General features: G+C 49.8%; 1 protein-coding gene across 1 annotated transcript in view; it reads right to left on the bottom strand.

The window, feature by feature from the left end:
* The window catches only part of SDK1 (sidekick cell adhesion molecule 1), a 534,794-nt gene extending 513,000 nt beyond the window's left edge, over positions 1–21,794 (bottom strand). Inside the window, exon 1 of the mRNA XM_056128280.1 lies at positions 21,659–21,794. Within this exon, the coding sequence (XP_055984255.1) occupies positions 21,659–21,794 (136 nt within the window). The remainder of the gene's footprint in view (positions 1–21,658) is intronic.
* Between the last annotated feature and the right edge of the window lie 1,086 nt (positions 21,795–22,880).

Raw genomic sequence — 22,880 nt, forward strand, 5'->3', positions numbered from 1 at the left:
CCTGACATATCTCTACAGTATTCTGTTATGTGAGTAAATGTTAAATGTCAGAATTAAAAAATTCAGATTACTTCCAGAGCTTCAGATACCCCATCAGAATCTGCAGGATTCTTTCCTTCCTTCTTTCTTTCTTTTTCTTTCTTTCTTTCTTTTTTCATCAAATACAAGGGCAAAAAAGTAAGATTCTTAGTTTATTTTCTAGATAAGTCTTACCTAATTTTCAAAAGGCACACATTTCTTGACCGTACCAATGTACAGTATTAATCTCAATTCCTAAGAACAATCAAAATCATTATTTTTAAATACTGTCAAGTTTTAACAGAGCAGCTGCTAAAAAATGTAGACATCTGACTACAGCCTACTGTGAACTAGCACGACAATTCTGATTTGATAAAGACTTATCCTTAAACAACAAAAATTAGTCAAAAAGCCTCATCTTTAGGAATTTTATACACGAACAAAAAGAAAATTTATCAAGGTTAAAAGTAGCTTTAAACATAGAATTCTGACGCTAAAAGACAAGTCTGAATGGAAAAATATAATTGACAAAGCACATAATTCTGTGTATGATAAAGACACTGGTGGCTTTTCTCAGAGTTCAAAAAATTATGTGTAAGGTGCAGGAAAGGGACAGGGGAAAAATCGAAAACTAGAAATACAAAGGGGAGGGCAACGGCATGCAGAATTTAGACTCGGGACTCTGCACAGCTCTCTTGGTAACTTCCCGCCCAGCCAGGACAGAGCAGAGGTAAAGGGAAACCAGAGCGGGTGAGGGAAAAAAAAAACAGAAAAGGCTCTCAGGGAGCCTCTGCTGCACCCCACCCCTACCCCCCACCATCTCCGGAGAACCTGCTGACAAGTGAGGCCCATGTTCCATCCACCCAGAAAGCTGTGGTACGCCACAGAGTCCTCATCTCTCTATATGTGCATTTACAGAAAAGGCAGGAGGGGGGACGATTAAACACAGGTTAGATCTAAGCAATCAGATTTTTAACATAAAGAAACAGTGACAACCTAAGCACAACTCTCTAAGTCCTTGTTTCCAATCTGCCTCCAGTGCTCCCCATCAGCCCAGTCCTGGGGCAGAAGATGACCTCCGGAGCCTGCTCACAGCCCGGCAGATGCAGCACACAGCATCCACGACAGAAACGCAAACTAACAAAAACACTGGAATTGCCCAAGAGGACATCTATGGATCATGCAAGACTCGAGATCAGAGCACGGAGCACGCTGCAAGGGGGGGAAAAGCCGGAAGGCAGCCCGCCAGAGCGCCAGAGCCCCGGCCCAGGGCGCAAACGTGGCCCCTGATGAGAGGCAACACCCTCCAGGTCATGCTTCCAGGCCGACAGGACGTGACAACTCCCAACTCCCAGCCCCAGGACGTGCTTCCAGGCCAACAGTCCTGAGCAAATACACCATGATGCGCCAGACCCCCATGGGAAACTTGCTTCCCTGGGAGGAGAGTGAGCTTCTGCCCTGAGCAGGACACTACGAGAGCTCGGATGGCAGTGTGCCTGCCTGTCTGTCCCACCGTCCTCTCCGCCTCCACACACCCTGCTCTACCCAGCTCTCCCCACCAGCATCCACTGCTTCACCTCTGGCCATGGTGGCCTGTAGCTAATGAAAACAGCTGCACCAAGCCCAGAGCATCGCCCCACCCAGCATGCGGCACACATGGTACCCCACACATGGCATCCGAGACCGGCGTCCCCGCACGGCAGGGCTCTGCTGAAGTGCTTCTGAGCGGTCTCAGCTAGTTCCCAACTGTGTTCAAACCTCAGCTGATCCCTGTTGAAACCACAACCATTGGAAGAATCATCCTATTAAGTGACACAAACAAATCTCATTGCGAATATGAAACTGACACTGGACTCTCATCCCACAAAAATATTTCTTCTCTGTTGTATTTTCATACAGGATCACAACTGTTGGTATCCAAGACTGATGGACTGGGTTAGCAAAGTCATCAGCACGCCCAGAAATCTAAAACAGTAAATGAAAGAAATGGCATCAAAGGTGGGAAGGGAAGGAAGAAAAAAATACAAACAATGGATTGAAAGAAAAGGGTAGTGAAAAAGGACAAGGGTTCCATAGTGCCTTCTGTGTATCTGAGCTGAGGGAGGAGAGACACCTCAGGGGTTCCCTTGATCTGATCAATTAATGAGCACAATAATAGCTATGATTTATTAAGCAAGACACTGAGCTAAATGCTTTACATACATTATCTCTTCTAATCCTTTCAAAACCCTTGTGAAGAGACATTAACTTTCACTTTGATGAGCTACTGAAAGAAGTTCTCCAACTGGTCCAAGGTCACGCAGTTGACAATGGCAGAGGAGGGCCACCATCAATACACCACGCCCCGCCTCTGGAGGCATGACCCGCCAGCCATTCGGAGGGAAACACTTAAAAAACAGGCAGATCTCTACGTGGGTGTATAAAGTGATCTTTAAAATGCGCTGTTAAGGGGGGGGGGAGAAGACTAGCACACTGAGGTCAGTCACCAAAGTCACAGTTGCTGCCCTTCCTGTGGCGTCCAGGGCTGGGGGACAGCTACACGATGACTGCAGGATGGCTCAGAGCATATGCAAGAAAGGGAAACGAAGGGGGCTGGAGCGATAGCCCAGAGAGGGAGGGCATTTGCCTTGCACGCGGCCAACCCGGGTTCTATTCCCAGCATCCCATATGGTCCCCTGAGCACCCCAGGAGTAATTCCTGAGTGCAGAGCCAGGAGGAACCTCCCGTGCATTGCCAGGTGTGACCCAAAAAGCAAAAAAAAAAAAAAAAAAAGGAAAAAAAAGGAAACTAAGGCCTCGAGCAGAGGGCATTAGGAGACAGAATCAGGAAACTAAAGTTCAATATACAGACTTTGATGGCATTGATTTTCAGGATTTTTTAAATGAAGATTTCATGATTTTCACTGGAATGACTGTCTTAGACGTATAGTGGCACTGCCTCACACCCTCCACCCCTCCCCCAGGTCCCTTCGCTCCCCTCCCACCTCAGGCAGGTTCCATTTTGCAGGTTCAGTTCATCAGGTACAACCTCAAGTTTGTTTTCATTGGCTACTGCATATTGGTTTCCTTTTTTTTAAAATAATATTGCCAGTTTTCTACTTGCAGAGCTCTTATGCCCTGCCCAGAATGAAGTGGCCGGGTCCCTCCACCATGAACCATGTTTCATAAGAAACAAACAGTAGAGACCAGAGAGATGCCACAGGGACAGGTGCTGGTCTTGCACTCTGCGGACCCAGTTTCAATCCTGGGAACCACATACGAGTCCCCCAAGCCCAGGAGACAGCCTGAACGAGGAGCCAGGAGTCAGTCCTAAGCACAACCACCTGTGGCCCCTGCCTCCCCGGCCCCCCACAAAATGTTTAAATTAATAAACCATATCAAAAGTCAAAATCCTGTAATGATAAGAGACTTCAAATCTCCTTACTTCCCCAGATCCATTAAGAGGCTTAAAAACAATAGACCCCTTGGGGGCTGGAGTAATAGCACAGTGGATAGGGCATTTGCCTTGCACGCAGCCGACCCGGGTTCGATTCCCAGCATCCCATACGGTCCCCCGAGTACTGCCAGGAGTAATTCCTGAGTGCAGAGCCAGGGGTAACCCCTGTCATTGCCTGGTGTGACCCAAAACGGAAAAAAAGACCCCTTTCAACCAAGCACCCCATCCACTGTTCCCTGAAGGGCACCTGTCAGATAGGGAGAGAGGAGAGAACCACCCCAAACCAGTCATCTGAGGGAAATAGGGTAAGCAGAGTCAAGGATCCAGGGGCCAGCCCAAAGGAGCACGGCTACAGATAAAGCCATGCTGCACACAGGGAGAGAGACGAAGGCCCAGATGCACCCTGGAAAGTGGGAAAGGAATCCTATACACCCCCAGAGAGTCGGGAAAGGAGAATGATAGGAAGATCTAACGAACAAACACCAAGAGCGTCTGTCGGACTTCAGTGACTAATAAGCCCCCCTTCGGGGCCAATATATTTTCTTCACAGGAGCGATAGCACAGCGGGTAGGGCGTTCGCCTTACAAGCGGCCAACATGGCCAACCCAAGTTCGATTCCTCCGCCCCTCTCGGAGAGCCCGGCAAGCTACCGAGAGTATTTGATATGCCAGACACAGTAACAACAAAGTCTCCAATGGAGACGTTACTGGGCCTGCTCGAACAAATCGACGATCAACGGGAGGGTCTTTACCTTTACCTTTACCTTTACCTTAAGATACTTAATTTTGTAACATGTAGCCCTGTAGCACTGTCCTCCCCGTTGTTCATCGATTTGCTCGAGCAGGCACCAGTAACATCTTCATTGTGAGACCTGCACAACTTTCTATTTTTGATGTGGTTCAAAGTTGGTAATATTTCAGGGGCTGGAGAGATAGCACAGCAGGTGGGGCGTTTGCCTTGCACACGGCCGACCCGGGTTCGATTCCCAGCATCCCATATGGTCCCCTAAGCACCACCAGGCGTGGCCCCTGAGTGCAGAGCCAGGAGTAACCCCTGTGCATTGCCGGGTGTGACCCAAAAAAAACAAAAATAACAATAATAATAATAATAATATAGCACTGTCCTCCCGTTGTTCATCAATTTGCTTGAGTGGGCCCAGTAACATCTCCATTTTGAGACTTGTTGTTACTGTGTTTGGCATATCGAATACGTCACGGGTAGCTTGCCAGGCTTTGCCGTGCAAGCGAGATACTCTCGGTAGCTTGCCAGGCTCTCCGAGAGGGGTGGAAGAATCGAACCTGGCTCGGCCGGGCTAGCTGAGCGCAAGGCAAACGCCCTACCGCTGTGCTATTGCTCCAGCCCAATAATAATGTAAGGTAAGATAAAGGTAAAGGCCCTCCCGTTGATCATCGATTTGCTCGAGCGGGCCCAGTAATGTCTCCATTGGAGACTTTGTTGTTACTGTGTTTGGCATATCGAATACGTCACGGGGAGCTTGCCAGGCTCTGCCCTGCGGGTGAGAGTCTCTCAGTAGCTTGCCGGGCTCTCCGAGAGGGGCAGAGGAATTGAACTCGGGTCAGCCATGTTGGCTGCGTGCAAGGCAAACACCCTACCGCTGTGCTATCGCACCTATAACTAGTATTAAGATGTTGATAATATTGGACTGAGGTCACAGTCTTCCCGTTATTCATCGATTTTCTCCAGTGGGCTCAGTAACGTCTCCATTGTGAGACTTTGTTGTTACTGTGTTTGGCATATCAAATACGTCACAGGTAGCTTACCAGGCTCTGCCACGCGGGCGAGAGACTCTCGGTAGCTTGCCGGGCACTCCGAGAGGGGCGGAGGAATCGAACTCGGGTCGGCCATGTGGGCTGCGTGCAAGGCAAACGCCCTACCCGCTGTGCTATCGCTCCAGTTAATAATGGGCGCTACAGCGATAGCACAGTGGTAGGGTGTTTGCCTTGCACGTAGCCCACATGGTTGATCCGAGTTCGATTCCTCCGCCCCTCTCGGAGAGCCCGGCAAGCTACTGAGAGTCTCTCGTCCGCACGGCAGAGCCTGGCAAGCTACCCGTGATGTATTCGATGTGCCAGACACAGTAACAACAAAGTCTCCAATGGAGACGTTACTGGGCCCGCTCAAGCAATAATAATGTAAAATATTTAAATACCATTTGGCTTTAATAGCAACTCCAGCCTTAGCTGAAAGGAAAGAAACTAAGCATCCAAGCTACAGGATGGACAAGCAGCGGGGAGACCCAAGGCTCTCCCTTAGCACAATCAGGAGCCCACACGGCAGAGAGAAGGCCGCACAGCTCTAGCGTGCCAGGTTAGTCCCAGAGAAAAGCACCGTGTGTGTGTGTTTGTGTGTGTGTGTGTGTGTGTGTGTGTGTGTTGCCGAGAATCCAAGCAGGATCCCACACGCAAGGGTGCGATTTACTTCTGAGTCGCATTCCCAGCCCCATGTGGTACACAGAATGGCACGTGACAGCCATTATCAACCAGGTGACAACCCATTATCGCCGGCCTTATATACCAGAGCACTCATACAGGACACCCATAATTTACAGATTGCATAGAAACGTGTGAACACGTAGCTTATGTAAGCCATTTAAGTTAAAAAGCATTCCTAATTTTCATTTACAACTACATGCTTCAAAGTTGTTCTACATAATGCCATAAAAAACTTGAATTCGTTGAATTCACTCAATATCAGTTGCTAGTGGGAAAATTTGACACCGGAATCATAAAACAATGATTAAACAGCACTGACCAGAAATCAATGGTACAAATGTGTTTATCAATCCATCTTTCAAAGGAATGTTTGTTCTCACAATGAGCCTGCCATTCAAAATATGGCATGCATTTTTTTTTCAAATAGATGAGCAAAATAAAGCCCCAAACCATCATTTATATCCCTCAAACAGAAAACACACCATGAATGAAATTTTGGTATAAACTACTCAACAACCTTAATATAATGTTCCTGCTACCACCTACTAATACCACATCATGGTAACTGATGACTGCTTTCACAGTTTATAAAAATTATAAATGCTGATTATTTGAAGTAAAATATTCAGAAAAATACAAAGTGATTCCCACAAAAAATAAGCATTTTAAGCAGACTGGTATAGTCTTGTTAACATATTTCATAGTATAGATTATGAAACAATAATTTCTTATCCATTTTTGTATGTAATGTTACATCCTCATTTTTTTTAATTTAGTATATACTTTTGGGGGGGGGGAAGTTTTTTTATTTCTTTTTTCAAATGCAATCTAAACCCAATGTGGAAAAAGAAGACAGTAAAAGAAATCCAAGGACTGGAGAGATAGCACAGCAAGTAGGGCGTTTGCCTTGCACGCGGCCGACCTGGGTTCGATTCCCAGCATCCCATATGTTCCCCTGAGCACCGCCGGGAGTAACTCTTCAGTGCAGAGCCAGGAGTAACCCCTGTGCATCGCCGGGTGTGACCCAAAAAGGAAAAAAAAAAGAAGAAATCCACCTTGCTGCCTGCGGTCATTACCTTGTGGCACGCCCTTTCAGAGCACTGTCTACTGAGAGATGCATGAACAACCTTCCCATCCCAGAGAGCGGGCAGAATGGGTCAAAATCAGGCGCCCGGGAGACCACCGGCACTGCATACACTCAAGCCCAGTCCCACCATGCCAGCAGGCCAACCCAACTTGTATGAACCTCAGTGTCCTCTTCTATAAAACAATTGTGACAAGGACATAAGACATTGCATAGTTTGCAGTAGCATAGCCCCCCACCCCCACCCCACCGACCCCCACCATAAGAGGCCTCAATGATGTGACTACGAAGCACTGAGCTGGCAAGAATCTCCTTTTTCAAGTAACAGATTCTGAACATCCAGTCATGTCAACAGCATCCTCTTAAAATCAACATGACACAATGGTTTTCTCATGTTCTACATCATCCACTCTAAAGAAGTCAGAGCCACTAAACCCTCCTCCTCATCAGGGCCACCTGTTAGATGTAAAGGGGGACAGAAGGCTCCAATAGCCTCACTTGCTTTAAAACAGTGATTTCCAACACAGCAGCAGTGAGGATGGCAGGACTTCTGGGGTTTCCTTGCCCGCCGATCTCAGAGTCACAAGCCAAAGAAGGTTTGGCTGATTTTTTAAAAATATTTTTATTGCTGGGGCTGGAGAGATAGCCCAGCAGGTAGGGTGTTTGCCTTGCACGTGGCCAACTTGGGTTCGATGCCCAGCATCCTATATGGTACCCTGAGCACCGCCAGGAGTAACTCCTGAGTGCGGAGCTAGGAGTAACCCCTGTGTATTGCCGGGTGTGACTCAAAAAGAATATATATATATATATATATATAATATACATTATATATATATATTCCCAATAGTATCTACAAATAAATTGGGTGTTTTTACCAAGAATGAATAACTTCTGAGGACCAATGAGTTGCTGTTATTCTTGTTGTGTGTTGTGGGGGGTGGGGGGGACCAAGGGAGATAACACTGGGGAGTCCCTTCCCATGTCTCAGGGGACCCTGAAGTGCTGACCTGGTCACCCACATGTACAGGCTGCACTCAGCCCTTTAAGGTATCGCTCCAACCCCCAAAATGGTGGTTTTTTAAAAATATCCTCTTAACCAGCATTGGCAGCTAATAAAACACCATGTGTTCATCCATACAGACGCACACCACCATCGCATTTCATTCTTTTGATTCCACAGCAAACAACAGAGCTGGAGGGCAGCTGACCTCTTCCTAACATTAACACTCAATGACATACGCACAAGCCTCCAAGTTCACGCGTTGTCAGAGGAATACCAGTTGGGCAGAAAACTGCAAATTTCTCCATTATCATCTGCCATTAACTCTCATCCACTCAATTTTTTCCTATCTTAATATGTTCTTCCAGGTGCGCTCTCCTGCAAATGCTAAAAAAAAGTTCACTCTTGTGCATATAATCCACTGAGAGCTCTCCAATACCTAAGATCCAAGTTCTGCTTTTCCACGCTGAGATGACAACTCAAGATATCAAGAAACGTGTCCACTCCACGAGGATGTCACAGGGAAGCTCTTCTTCCCACTGAGCCCCGTCACTTCTGACGCACAGAATTTTCACTCCGGCCACTCAGTTTTTTCCACACAAATCCTTCACCTCTGTGTTCCCAGACTGTGAATCTGAATTCGCAGGCGCAAACATGGCCTGGTACTTGTTGTAGCCCTGATAAGATCCTGCTCAGCTGATCTCCCATTCTGAATTCTCCAGGCAGCTTAAAGAGTCCTTCAGGATGGATGACACGTAGCGTCCTACCTGTTGACACACATGTGTATCTCAGTCAACAGCGCACGGCGGACTGCATTTTATCCTTCACTGCATCTCAATCCCTCGTGCGGTGCCTTCCCACTCTAAGTCAGCCCTGATGCCACGTCCCTTTGGGTGGGTGGCACTGTGAGACTCGCCGTGGGAACTGCTCTGCCCGCCCAGCCCCGGCTTCTCACACCATGAGGTAGACACGAAAGGACATGGAGGCACCTTCGCTGCCTAACACTTTAGCACTTCACTCTTTGCTTTTCACTCCTTCTGTTTTATTTTTTTTCCCCAGGGTCTCAGGGATGAAACCCAGGAATGGGTTCAAACCTGTGAGGCAAGTGCTCTACCACGGAGTTATAGCCCTTCGTGCCTTCCACTTTCAACCGCATTCTTCCCTAAGAACATCTTCTAATAGTTCCTTCCATAAAAGTCTACCGACGATCAACTTTGTCTTTACCCACGAGGCCTTATTTCGCTCTTGAAAATCACTTTATATGGGTGTAGAATCCTGGACTGGTGGGTGTTTTTCTCTCCAGCACTTTGAAGGTTCAGTTCAATCGCCTTGCTACAAATGAAATGCATTCTACACCCTGGCTTTCCTCGGGCTATGTTTGCCTTGTTTTCTAGTCTTGCACTTACAGTGTCTTCAGGTATGAATCTACTTCTATTTTTTTCTGCTTGGGGTTCACTGTGCTTTCTGAACCTAAGACCTCTGACTTGCACTGTTTATGAAAAGCTCTCAGCCATTAAATCTTCTGAGAGTGCCTCTCCGCTCTTCTAACTCCTCTTTCTGGAAACTCAAGGAAGGTAATATGCACTCTTACCAGCTCACTTTCCATCTTTTTAATCCCCCCCACCCCGCTATCTATGTCAATTTTCCCAGATCTCCTTCAAGATCAGTAGTTTTCTCCTCAATTGTGTCCATTCAAGGCTACTTTTATTTAATGGCTCTCATTTTCAAGTCTATAAGTTCTAGTCATTCTTTTCCTAATCTGTGACGCTCCCTGACAGTCTTACTCCCCTGGTGTCTCAAAGCAGTCACTTTGGCCCTAGGTCTGAGAGCACCGGTCCTAACCTATGCTTGCCGCTGACAACTGGCTGCCACTTGGGGTTGGCAAAGGTTCGCCGCAAGTTCCCCTTCAGTGTGAGCTGTTCTCTAAGTGCCAAGTTTCACTCACTCCACAGCACCACTGCTCAGCCTTTCCAACCACGACCCCCTTCCAACCCTGATTCCTTCCTGTGTCCGCTCTGCCCACCCCCCCACCCCAGTCCTACCAGTTGGGTCCCTAAGTCTCATACTGCCCCCACATTTACACAATTTTCATCTGTGGCCCCCTGAAATACCCTGGGGGCCTGCAGAGGTCCATAGGACCCTTTCCCGAGAAAGGTCCACCTCACTTTGGAGGGCGCCTCTGATTTCCACAGATCTGGGCTAGGTTTTAATGTTCATTTCTCAATCTGAGAGTTCATTGTGCTGTAAGAAATGTTGAATTTTCACGCTCCTCTAATGTCAGGTACATCTTTGGGGTTTAAATGCTTCTTTCATTCCTGATTATGCACAGCCAACCCTCAGAGGAGAGCAAGTTTCTCTGCACTTCCTAGAGTTCGTGGGCCAAGGTTTTCCTGTCCCTTTGTCACAGATGGCAGCCCAAAAAGGTTTTATGCAGGAGAACCCCTCAATTCCTCCTCCCCTGTGCAGACCTGAGTCTCATCTCTTCATCAAACCCAAGGACCCAAATCTCAGGGCCTAGATCCAAATCTGAAACCGAGCCCCTGAGCTCCTGATTACACCCAGCTTTGCTGTCTTTTCACTTCTGGCTCCTGGGATTTCCCAGTCAAGAATGCTTTTGTTTGTTCTTGTTGCATTTTGTCCACAGTTTGTGTTTGCAGCAGGCGGGGGATTCAGGCCCTCTATATCAGCCTCTGGCAAGGTTGCCAGAAGCTTCCAGTAGTCATAAAATATGGAACTGAAATAATCACTTCAGAGAATTGTGATTACTTACTAGTTTACCAGATGACAACAGCCCACTTTTTTTTTTCTGCTACAAGAACAGCTTTCAAATTAAGATAATTTTTGTCAGTAGCCACTTTAAATGCCTTGATCTCTTCCTTTCTTGAGAATGTCAGTGGAAAAAAAAGAATATGTCTATTGACTTCATTTTCTCACCACCAACTGACTCTAGGATAATCTTCTATCCATTAAAACTCTAGTAAACTTATACTCAAGAAGATCCCCACCTAATCAACAAATCCACAGAGCTTTGCTCGGTCTGATGATGAGGGTCTGATGCTCCCGTGCTGGCGGTCCTGCCCACTCCAATCTTCCACCCCACTATGACCCAGTCGGAGTTCACATTCGTTATCACAGCCATTCTCTAACTCCTTCACATCATTCAAATCTCTCCCTTCTTCCATTCATCCAGAAAATTACAAGATTATTCTTAACAATTCCCTCACATAGACTCTTCCCTCTCCCCAGGTTCCTTAGTGGCTCATTAAAACCTAGAACTAGGAACTGGTCCAGGAGAGAGTGTCTGGCTGAGGCAGACTCCCCACAGACTGGTAAGGAACAGCACCACGGCCCTCACGCACTAGATGCATGCTCTGTATCTGGCCAGGTGGCTTGTTACAGGAGCTAGGTTTATTATACTTAACTTGGGGTTAGCATCAATGATAGTTCGGGAATATTAAGTAGTCGACGCAAGGAAGTACAGCTAGCGTGGATGCATCTATTTTATGTTTTGTTCATCCTCTGAAACGGTGTGCTAATAGTGTCTCCAATAACAATTGATCCAGAAGCCCAGGTCGTTCCCATGATTGCAAAACTTGTATATGAAACATCTTACGAGCTATTGAGAGGCTGCCCAGGTACCTCACATGAATATACTCAAAGCTAGAACCACCACCATTCTGCCCGCTCTGGGGTAAAGTAACTCATGAGTGACTCTCCCCAGCCTTCATGCAGGGCAGACCCAGAATGCTCATTACGCATCTTGCCCACCTTCTCTGACAAAGTTTCCTCCAACGCCCTCTCTCCAACCTGGCCTACGTTGCCACTTTCTAACTGCTGTTAAAACTTATCTCCCAGTTGGATTTCTCCCAACCCATTCTTCATTTTACACACAAAATAATGCCTTCATTTCTACAACATGAGGCTTTTGACGGGCTGGAGTGATAGCACAGTGGTAGGGAATTTGCCTTACAAGCAGCCAACATGGCCGACCCGAGTTCGATTCCTCCACCCCTCTGGGAGAGCCCAGCAAGCTACCAAGAGTATCTCGCCCGCACGGCAGAGCCTGGCAAACTACCCGTGATGTATTCAATATGCCAAAACACAGTAACAAGAAGTCTCACGATGGAGACATTACTGGGCCTGCTCGAGCAAATTGATGAACAACGGGAGGACCGTGACTGTGACTGTGAAGGCTTTTGACATCCAAATATGATCATTTTGCAAAGTCTGAACTCAAGATCCAAGCTTTCCATTCTAGTTTTGGGTCTGAAGCAGAAGGAAGGCAAAGACTGAGAAAGACTTGGTCACTGAGAAATAGCCGATTTTCAGAGAAGGTCGAGAAAGACACCAACATGGCAACAGAGGTGTGACAAACAGGACAGGACCTGAGAGGTTTGAACTTGGCTCAGGTTCAAGGTCTTCTTGCTATGCAGTGACACCCTTGGATGCCACCAATAAAATCCCTTTCTTCTTAAGTAGTTTAGCTGAGTTTCTAGGTTAACGTCAAGAGTCTTAAGGAAGAAAAAAAAGTATTTCAGAAAAGCAAAGAAGATAGTTTAAAAGTGGGAGCACGCCCACAGGAAAAAAAATAAAGGAAAAATACCATTGGTCAGAAAATATATCAAAATGTTCAATGTTTGTAAACTCATGTATTTCCTCCTTTTAAAAGTACTACATAAAATGCTGCAGGGTTTGGTATATATTTTCTTTTATGTTCTGAAAATCACAGCTCACTGTAAAGTTGTATAAATACTGAATAAAGAATTATAAGTTAAAAGCATGACTATAAAACAGTTAAAGTGGAATCCTTGGAAAGTTAACCCCCCGGGAACAGTTTATACATGCAGTCATGTAAATACAATGGTTTTTTCTAGCAACATTTGACCACTGTTCCATTTCATGGCTCTGACTGGCATTGTTAAGTATTATAAAATCACCTTGCTCATAGTCAAAAATTTTCCATATTACATAAATATATTGAAAAGTGGCATGCCATAAAAGGGAAACTATGGGTAATGACAGATCATCTATAGAAACAACTTTTCTGTTGCCACCTGGTGGTTCGTGTATTCAACAGTGACAGCCACACTGTATGGAAGGGCTTGGGCCACAATAATCAAAATCTCCTACTTGCTTTGCATCACCTCTAACATACTTAGGGAAAAGGCAAAATCGAATTAACCTTTAAAAAAAGTCTTCTTTCATGAGAAACCACAAATACCCAAGATAGGTTAAGGATTTCCCTGAGGAGACCCAGACAGCCCCACGCCTCAGCTCAGCTCAGGGCTAGGTCTCAACCACAAGAAACCAGCCCTGCGTCCTTCCACACCACAGACCTGAAACAGATCCCCGACTGTGTGCTCTTTGATGCAGTCCTTGGGTTGCTGAAACTCCTGCCACCAATTATTCTCAACAGAGACAAATACTGGCATTCCCCAAGTAGACATATTCCGCTCTGAGTCGAAATAGTCATTATTTGGTTACTTCCCTATTTTTCATGTCAGGATGGTCTCTGTAAATTCAAGCTTACATGTTTGAGAGTTCCCAAGCCTCTGATAAAGAATGATAAGTAGAACGCACAGCAGAGCTCTGGAGGAGGAAAAACAGCCAAAGCAGTGCACCAAAGACTAATTATGTCTATGTGATAATACAGACCAGAGTCGGGTCTCTTAAGCCCACTTTGCCAAACAACGACCTTGCCAATTACACAGATACAGCAAACCCCCAAATATCACAAAAACAGCATTCTTGCCCATGTTCAACAAGCTATCTCCAAAGATCATTAAATTAATAGTCACTTGACTAACATCTGTTATCAAGAGATTGGATAATTTCACTGATAGCTGTTATCTTCACCAGACTTATTCTAGCAACAGAGTGCCAGCTAAGCCTGTCAAAGAAAAAAATAATTCTTGTGTTAATTTTAAGGGCCTTTTGATTAATGAAAAGTCCCTGATGAAAGCAATTAACACTGAGTCGAACACAAAAACAGCAACACCATCTACTCATCTCTTTAATTACTGATGGTCACTGTCCAGTAATGAACATTCTCATATTCATCACTATTTCATATCTTTTTAAATTTCTCATTGCATTAATTACCTCCAGTGGATTTCAATTAGTCTTACCCTTTCTTTCTCAAGCCATTTAAACAAATAAGCATCTCACATTTTAAGGGAATGTATTTCTCCAAACTTTAGACTTGCACAGATCAATTATGGAACTAATTCATTTTACAGAGCCTAAAATTTTGAGCACGAACCATTTTCAGGTTCGAGTAAATACATCACGGATTGACGGCAACACCTGAGGAGAAACCGAATGCTGCACTTCCACCATCCTTGGGGTCGCATGTCGTAAATACCCGGGAAGAGTGAAGACAGATGGGACTGTTTGTCCCCACACCAGAGTCGTGCGCAGAGAGGATGGTGAAGGGCAGAAGGATGTGACAATGTACAGAGAAGCAGAGCCAATCATTTCTGAAGCTCTAGTCTGACAGCTCTGTCGTGAGAAAACACTGGGAAGCTCACAGACATGGCAAGTCGTCACACAGTGACACACAAGCCAGGCTCACTGACACTCACCTCAAGGGGTTTCCAGTCACCACATGCACATGTCTAGGGAAGTTTTGTAAACATATTCTTCCTCAAATGGGGTGCGATACTCTTGGTATATTAGTGGTGTAAAGTACAAGATGTCGCACGGCCGCATTTGTGGCCATGCAGTCCAAGAATAGATCCTCTCACAGGTGAAGCTTGTCCGAGCGTGTGGAGAGCAGCTGTGAGCATGTTAGTGAGTTCTGGAGGTTTTTGGCTGCCAGGGCTGGCTCCATTGGGGCGGGGAGGAGAACCCACCCACCTCCCGGGGTTTAAAGTAGAAGACAACCAATCTTGGGAAGCAAGATATATTTACACACACACACACACACACACACACACACACACACGCACACAAGGCTCAATCTTTAACAATATGTTATCTCTTACAGAAGGGCTTAATGACTCCTGTGTGAAATACAACAATCTTCACACACTTTCCTCTAAGAAATCTTTTATGGATCCCTTTTAGTGGATTATTCATAACAAGCATACAAAATAAATTATTTCAGTTCTGCTTTGGGGGCTGAGTTTGGGATTCTGAATGGAAACATCCAAAATATGGTGGTGGAAAGGTATAACGGTGGTGGGATTGGTGTTCGAATATTGAATGTCATCAAATATTGTGAACAACTTTATGAAATTAAAATTTAAAAATATATATTCTTCCTCATCCTGGAACAGGGGGGAGTGGGACCAGGCTACGTAAACCCATTTGGATTAAAGATCTCGATATCATACCTGGATCCATAAGGTACACAAAGGAAAACATAGGCAGAACTCTATGACACTGAAGCAAAAGGCTTCTTCAAGGATGATGACCAAGCAAGTGGAATCAAAAATAAACAAATGGGACTAAATTAAACTAAGAAGCTTCTGCACCTCAAGAGAAATGATAACCAGAATATAAAGACAGCCCACAGACCTGGAGAAATTATTTGCCCACTATTCATCCGATAAAGGGTTAATAGTCCAAATATATATAAAGTACTTCACAAGAAAATAAAATCCCAACCCATTAAAAAAGGGGGGGGGATAAGAGATGAAAATAATCCTCCTCAAAGAAGAAATACAAATGGTCGAAAGGCATATAAAAATGCTCTGTGTAATTAATCATCAGGGAAATCCAATCCGAGGTAACAAAATAATATGAGGTATCACTTCACACCAGAGACTGGCACCTACTGAAAACAACGACCAGTGCTGGGGAGGATGTGGGGGAAGGAGGAAGCCAACTGGTCCAGCTTTTTAGGAAGACAATAGGGACATTCCTCAAAAACCAGGAACTGAGCTTCCAGACAACCCACCCATTCCTCTCCTAAGAATAGACACCAAGAACCTAACAGCACAACGCTGAAAAGCAATCTGCATTGCACACACACCAGCACGATCACAACAGCCAGGATCTGGAAACAGCCTAAGCATTCAGAAACAGATGAGAGGATTAAGAAGCTATGGTATGGGGCTGGAGTGATAGCACAATGGGTAGGGCATTTGCCTTGCAAGCGGCCCGACCCAGGTTCGATTCCCAGCATCCCATATGGTTCCCCGAGCATGGCCAGGAGTAATTCCTGATGCATGAACCAGGAGTAAACCCACACACATCGCTGGGTGTGACCCAAAAATAAAAAAATAAATAAATTTTTTAAAAAGCTATGGTATACATACACAATGAAATACTACTCAGCCCTAAGAAAAGACGCAACTTTCTGCTATGTGGATAGATCTGGAGAGCACCATGTTGAGTGGAATCAGTCAGAGGAAGAGGAACAGGCTTAGAATGATCTCTCTCATATGTGGGATAAAAGAAGCATCCAACAAGAAAGAGTATGGTGCTGCCAGCAGGTCAATCTGTACCTATGAGGCGAGTGCATCAGCAGCCTGATGTGGCGCCTTCAGACTTCCAGATATCCTGTGCCTTTGGCCAGACCCTAAAAACTTGCAGCAAAGTTTACCAAAAAAGTAAATGGCCAAAAGTTAGGTATGTGGGAGACACACCCACAAACCACCTGCGGCTCAGCTATATAATTGGAGGCAAGGCAATCTGTTTCCTGATCGAACTGCTTAATGGCCATGATCCCAGAGACTCAGAAACAAATCTCGAAACCCAGTAGCTTTTGGCAGAAATGCATCTGGACCCCGCAGTAGGTTACTGTCACCGGGCCACCTCAGGGGGGAAAGGGTGCTGGCCTGCTCCCTCTCGATGGCTCGGTGGCTGCCATCCTCCAGAAGCCATTGGACATTCAGGTTTGGGTCCTCAGTGACGAGACACACGGGGCCCCGTGGGATGGGGGTGGAGCCGGCCCTTTCCTCCCCGCCCCAACAAGACCCCGAGTCGCAGCCCACTAACGGCCTCTATGGCTCCTGATCAAGCTGCTTAATGGCCATGATCCAAGAGACTCAGGAACAAATCTCAGAACCCAGTTTATGTTTTTGTCTAGTCACAAACCAGTTTATGTTTTCCTACTTCATTCCATTCTCTCGACCAGGGCTTCTTGGATTTTTTTAACCCGTTTTCACACAAGAAATGTTTATGGAACCCTGGTTACGTATGTCTGTAACATAGGTCTACAAATCAAATATTTGCTGATATAGCATAAAAAAATTTATTTCTTTTGTTTTTTTGGGGGGGTGACACCCAGTGATGCTCAGGGGTTACTCCTGACTCTGCACTGAGGAATTACTCCTGGAGGTGCTCAGAGGCCCATATGGAGAGCCAAGAATCAAACCAGGGTCAGCCGCGTGCAAGGAAAACTCTCTACTCACTGTACTGTTTCCATCCCAAAAGAAATTTATTTTAAAACAAATATAAGTTTATGATATTGGCAACCCAGTTTGAGCTGGTGCTAGATCAGTGTTTCCCAAAATGGGTGATTCCCAGGAGGGTGGGCGGCATGGAGGTTAGTAGAATGATGAGGGGCTGTGCAAGCCTCAGGTGTGAGTTGGGGGCGCTTTCTCTCTGCTCACTTACAAAAAGTAGATTTCCAGGAGGGTGTCATAATTTTTTTTCTTCCGAAAAGGTGACAAGTGTACGAATCTCTGCTCTAGACTTAACCTGAGCATTATTAGTCTCCAATCCTGGGATGTCTGAAGGAAGACCCAAATCTGTGTCTCACAGTAAAAACAACACAAAGATCTTAAGATGGAAATAATATCAAGGTAATAGTAGGTGGAATGAACTGCCACATCTTATTTGATACCCCTCATTATCTGCTTAACTTCCATTTCCTTCTACCCCAATATTTGAGGACACAGGAAATTTCCCAGTACATATAAAAATTCCACGTGTTTAGACAGAATGCCTCCTCAAACAAGCACACATAAAACATCTGAGTCCAACAAAGCTCTTTCTTTTCTCTCAATGAACTAAAACACACGCCTGAAGACAGGAGTTCCTAAACACTGCTCAAAGGAATGGTTCCTATGTGTGATCAACCTGCCAACAGACCCCCACAACTCACTTGCATTTGGAATGGGAGAATTATATGATAAAAAAAAACCTTTCGGAGAAAAGGGGGAAAAAACACCAACATGGCAAGGTATTTTAACACAGGAGAGGGATGGGTGAACCCAACAAACCATGCCCATTACTCTCCTCTGCCAAACTGATTAAACTGGTTAAAGTAACTGTGCTGTAACTGTGCTTGTTTCCAGTCACTCCACATATAAGACAACCTGACCCTTGAGACATACCTTGGTGCTGCATTCAGAAGCATCGGCCACCACCTCCCCTTGGTACCGATCAGACCATCCTCCATCCCACAGAGACGCCAGAGGAACCTCGCAGCGGTGGCTCTGAACGCACACAGAACGGTGCCCTCCGCTCTGCTGCCACTGCTCCCCGTGCTGGAGTTGGGGAGCAAATTCACATCTCCGAGTCCCGCCTACTCCCAGGTAAATGAGTATAAAAATGCCAACCAACCTCTCAGGGGGTGCGTGATGAGAAAAGGAGCCCCCTATCAGGCACTTGGCACAGAACATGGGCACAATAAAGGTTAGCTGCGGGTGGCATACACAAGATTCATAGAGGGTGCTAATTGCTTGTCATTGGCTTTACAAGACAGCGACCACGCAAGTGGGCTAGTTGCCATCTGTCGGGCATGCCATGGTCTAATAAAGTGCACTCGGGCTCTGAGCAATCGCAAAGTGGAATGTTCACCATGAAGAGGCTCCAGAGGAGAAGTCCAGATCGCACTTTCCAGCCAAAGCTCAAAGGACAACACCGGGAGGGGAGTCGAGGCGAAGAGAGGAGGAGGAGGAAGCAAAGTATTTCTGGGTGAACAGGAAGCAACAGAGGCCCAGCCGGAAGCTGGACCTCCCGAGCCTGGATTCAGTCATCCTGAGTTTTCCCCGCAAAACAACAGCAGCAGGGAGGTGGGCTTCACAGACCCGACCCGAAGTTGGGGAGTGCTGTGGGGACAATGGTCCAGGCCACGGAAATCAGGTGGAGAAGGATGAAGTCGGAGGAGATTATCACATTGGTCCACACGTGGGTTAAAATTTTAAAGATCTAAGAATCACCTGCAGTGCCGTCCCCTGGGCTGGACCACGGCCCAGATCATCTGTAGCTCTCACGCCCGACTGGAACAGTCGTTCAACAGCACACACAGGGATAAACAAAACGAAGTAAACCAATCGTGTGGACGAAATCACTAAGTGCAGATCAGGACCATGGAATAGGTTTAGTGAAAATAGGTCCCAGGTCCAGCCAAGGCTTCTGGAATTTAGGGTGGGAGCTATAAAACAATAAGCCCAGTGACAACGGGGTCATGTGATCTCACTGAAAGTGGTTAGAAGAGAGCTGCTCAAAGCTGAGAGAGAACCTCCTGGGCACTTTCTTAACCTCTTGGTGCCCAGGTGAAACCTCGGGTCAATGAAAACAGATTCTAGTGCCAAGCTGGAGTCTCTATCATTTATGCTCCCTGGAGACTGCTATGCACAGCTGGTGTCAAGAAACACCGGGCGGGAGAGGGGACAAAATCAGGGAACTCGAAGGAGGAAAAACAGACCTGTAAGTTAATAGTTCTCAAAGCTCTGACGTGTGTGCGTGCGTGAGTGCATGCGTGTGTGTGTGTGTGTGTGAGAGAGAGAGAGAGAGAGAGAGAGAGAGAGAGAGAGAGAGAAATAAACAACCCCCTAAATGCAAATTAAGAGTCTGTGCGCAAAAGAGATTGGCAAGAGGAGGGCTGTGACCTGGCCTTGCCCCCCCCCCCAAGCCCTGGGTTTGATTCTTAACACTGCCTCTCCCACCCCACCCCCCCAAAAAAAATTACCACGGAGTCTGGCCTCTGCAGGGTCACTAACCCCAAGGTGACTCTGATTCACACACTCTAGTACCATGGGTCTGAGCTGGTGGAACCACCTGAGCAAGCTTAAACAGACAGCAGGTTGGGCCCTGGCAGGGAGGGATTCCAGGGCAACACCATCGGTCTGGCCTCACCCACGTTGCTGGGAATAGAAGACAGACTTGGAGTATCTGAAGGGTTCTCCGGGCAATTCTAATTGAAGGGACGTTGGAGCAGCTTTGGGTCTGGGGGCCGGGAAATAACTCCAAAGGAGAACCATGCCCACCCAGGAACACCAGCACGGCGGGGGCAACCCGCGCAGCTCAGAGCACGGAGACGACGCCACAGGCCTTGCAGAACTCCAGACCCAGCTCCAGGGGAGCATAAGAAAGTCGCCAACGGATAAGCGGCGTCCAGGGAGCCAAGGCCATTAGCATGTGGAAAGCATCAACCCCTGGACCCATCTGGGGCGCCGCGCTGGGAGTCGACCTGGGACCTTGCCCAGGTCGCAGGATTCAAGTCCCAACGGGTCAGCGCTGCGCTTCAGGACCCCGCAGAGGCCAAAGACCACGCAGGGGCGCCGCGAGGGGCGTGGCCGTCGCAGCCTTCGAAGGTTCCAGAAGTCGACCCCCCTCCGCCCGCTCCGCAGCAGCGCGGGGACCGTCACTTCCAAGACGCGCGCGCCTGTCACACGCTGACACTCGCCGTCTGCGTCCCCGGCGGATGCGGAGGTGATGGATAAACCACAGCTCGCGGGGCGCGGCGCACACCCGCAGTGACAGCGCTGCCGGCGCGCTCGGAGCCTCGGGACCCGCGCACGCCCGTTCCCGGGGCCGCCACGCTCCTCCCCGGGAACAAAGTTTGCGGCGCCCCGATCCTCCCCGGGAGGCGCCCGCGCCGCGCTGCCGTCGGGCCCGGAGCCCCGCTCTGGGGAAGGACCCCGGAGCCCAGCCTCGCGATTCCCGGACGCCGGCCCGACGGGGCGCCCCGCGCAGACCCGGGCGCAGAGATTTAGGGGCGCAGAGACAGGGGGACGCAGAGACAATGGGGGAGCAGAGACCCGGGGCGCAGAGAGACGGAGCCGCAGTGACACGGGGACGCAGAGACACAAGGCACAGAGACCCGGGGGCGCAGAGACCCGGGGACGCAGAGACCCGGGCGCAGAAATCCAGGGGCGCAGAGACTCGGGGCGCAGAGACACGGGCGCAGAGACACGGGGGCGCAGAGACCCGGGGACACAGATACCCGGGGCGCAGAAATTCAGGGGCGCAGAGACCCGGGGCGCAGAGACCCGGGCGCAGAGACACGGGGAAGCAGAAACACGGGGCGCAGAGACACGGGGCGCAGAGACACGGGGCGCAGAGACCCGGGCGCAGAGACCCGGGGCGCAGAGACACGGGGCGCTGAGACACGGGGCGCAGAGACACGGGGACGCAGAAACACGGGCGCAGAGACCCGGGGCGCAGAGACCCGGGACGCAGAGACACGGGGGCACAGAGACCCAGGACGCAGAGACACGGGCGCAGAGACCCGGGGGCGCAGAGACACGGGGGCACAGAGACTCGGGGGCGCAGAGACACGGGGTGCAGAGACACGGGGGCACAGAGACACTGAGGCGCAGAGACACGGGGCGCAGAGACACGGGGGAATGCAGAGACAAGGGGATGCAGAGACTCGGGGCGCCGAGACACCGAGACCCGCGCGCGCCGCGGTCCCCCCGCCCTCCGCGGGCCGAGCCCCCCGGGTCCCCGAGCCCCGCGCGGCGCCAACTTTCCGGAGCGTCCTACCTTGCGCCAGCGCCCGGAGCAGGTGCACCTGCAGAGCCAGCAGCGCCCACCAGCCCGCGCCCAACTTCGCGGCCGGGGCCCCCCGCGGCCGCCGCCCGCGCCGGCCCTGGCCCGCCGCGCCGCCGCCCCGGCCCATGCCGAGGGGCCGCCGCCGCCGCACCCGAAGAAGTTGCCGCGGGAGCCCGCGCCGGCCGTGCCCGCGGCCGCCGCCCTCGGGCCGCACCGCCCGGGCCGCGCCGCCGCGTCCGCCGGGCGCCGAGAGCCGCCGCCGCCGCCCGCGCCGGGGAAAGTGCGCCCGCCCGCCCGCGCCGCCGCCGCCCATTCACCGCCCGCCGCGCCCCGCCCCGCCCCGCCTCCCGCCGTCCATTGGCCGCCGGCAGGAAGGCCCCGCCCTCTGGCCCCGCCCCCGAGCCCGCCGCCCGCCTCCCATTGGCCGCCGGCCGGCCGACCCCACCTCCGCACCCCGGCTCGCCGCGCCCGCCCGCCTGGAATTTCGCGCCCGGCCCGACTCGGCCGCCCGCGCCGCCTGCGCCCCCTGGAGCCCCGCGGCCGCCACTGCAGCGGCGCGGCCCGGAGCGCGCGGGGCTGGCGCGCAGGTGGGCGGCGCGGGCGGGGGGCGCGGGCGGCTGCCGTCCAGCGCGACCCCCGCGGCAGCCCTCGGCCCCCGAGCCCCGCCGTGAGGCCGCACGGACCCGCGCCGCGGGGCTGCCCAAGGTCATGCGGGCGCACGGAGCCCGGGGCCTGGGGAGGGGGCGCGGGGTCTCCGAGAGCCGCCGACCGGGCCGCGCCCGCCGAAGGGGCTTCTCGAAGGTTCCTCGGGCGCGGCCGCAGGGCAAAGCGTTCGCCGAGTCCACGGGCCCGGCCACGGACGCGGCGGGCGCCCCCGCCCCTCCCGGCCCCCTGGCCCCGGCTCTGCACGGTTTCGTCCGCCAGAACCGGGCGAGCCCAGACGGTGGCCACAATCGGAACCCGCCGAGTCTGACCCCAACTCGCCCTTCGCCGGGCGCAGGTGTGGGGGGACACCGCGGGGGCGGCACGGGTCCTGCAGGAGGTGGGGGTCCTGGCGCGGGCCAGGGTCTCCCACAGGGACGCCCCAGAACTTTCCCGAGTCCCCGAGTATCCACTCTGACGTCAGGACCATCTGACCCTGCGCCCTGGGCCGCAGCCGCGGGAGACGTGGGGAAACTGAGGCCAAAGGAGGCCCGCGGCCACAGCAGAACAG

Source organism: Sorex fumeus, unplaced genomic scaffold (genome assembly GCF_029834395.1).
Source record: "Sorex fumeus unplaced genomic scaffold, SorFum_2.1 ptg000064l, whole genome shotgun sequence".
Classification (NCBI taxonomy): domain Eukaryota; kingdom Metazoa; phylum Chordata; class Mammalia; order Eulipotyphla; family Soricidae; genus Sorex; species Sorex fumeus.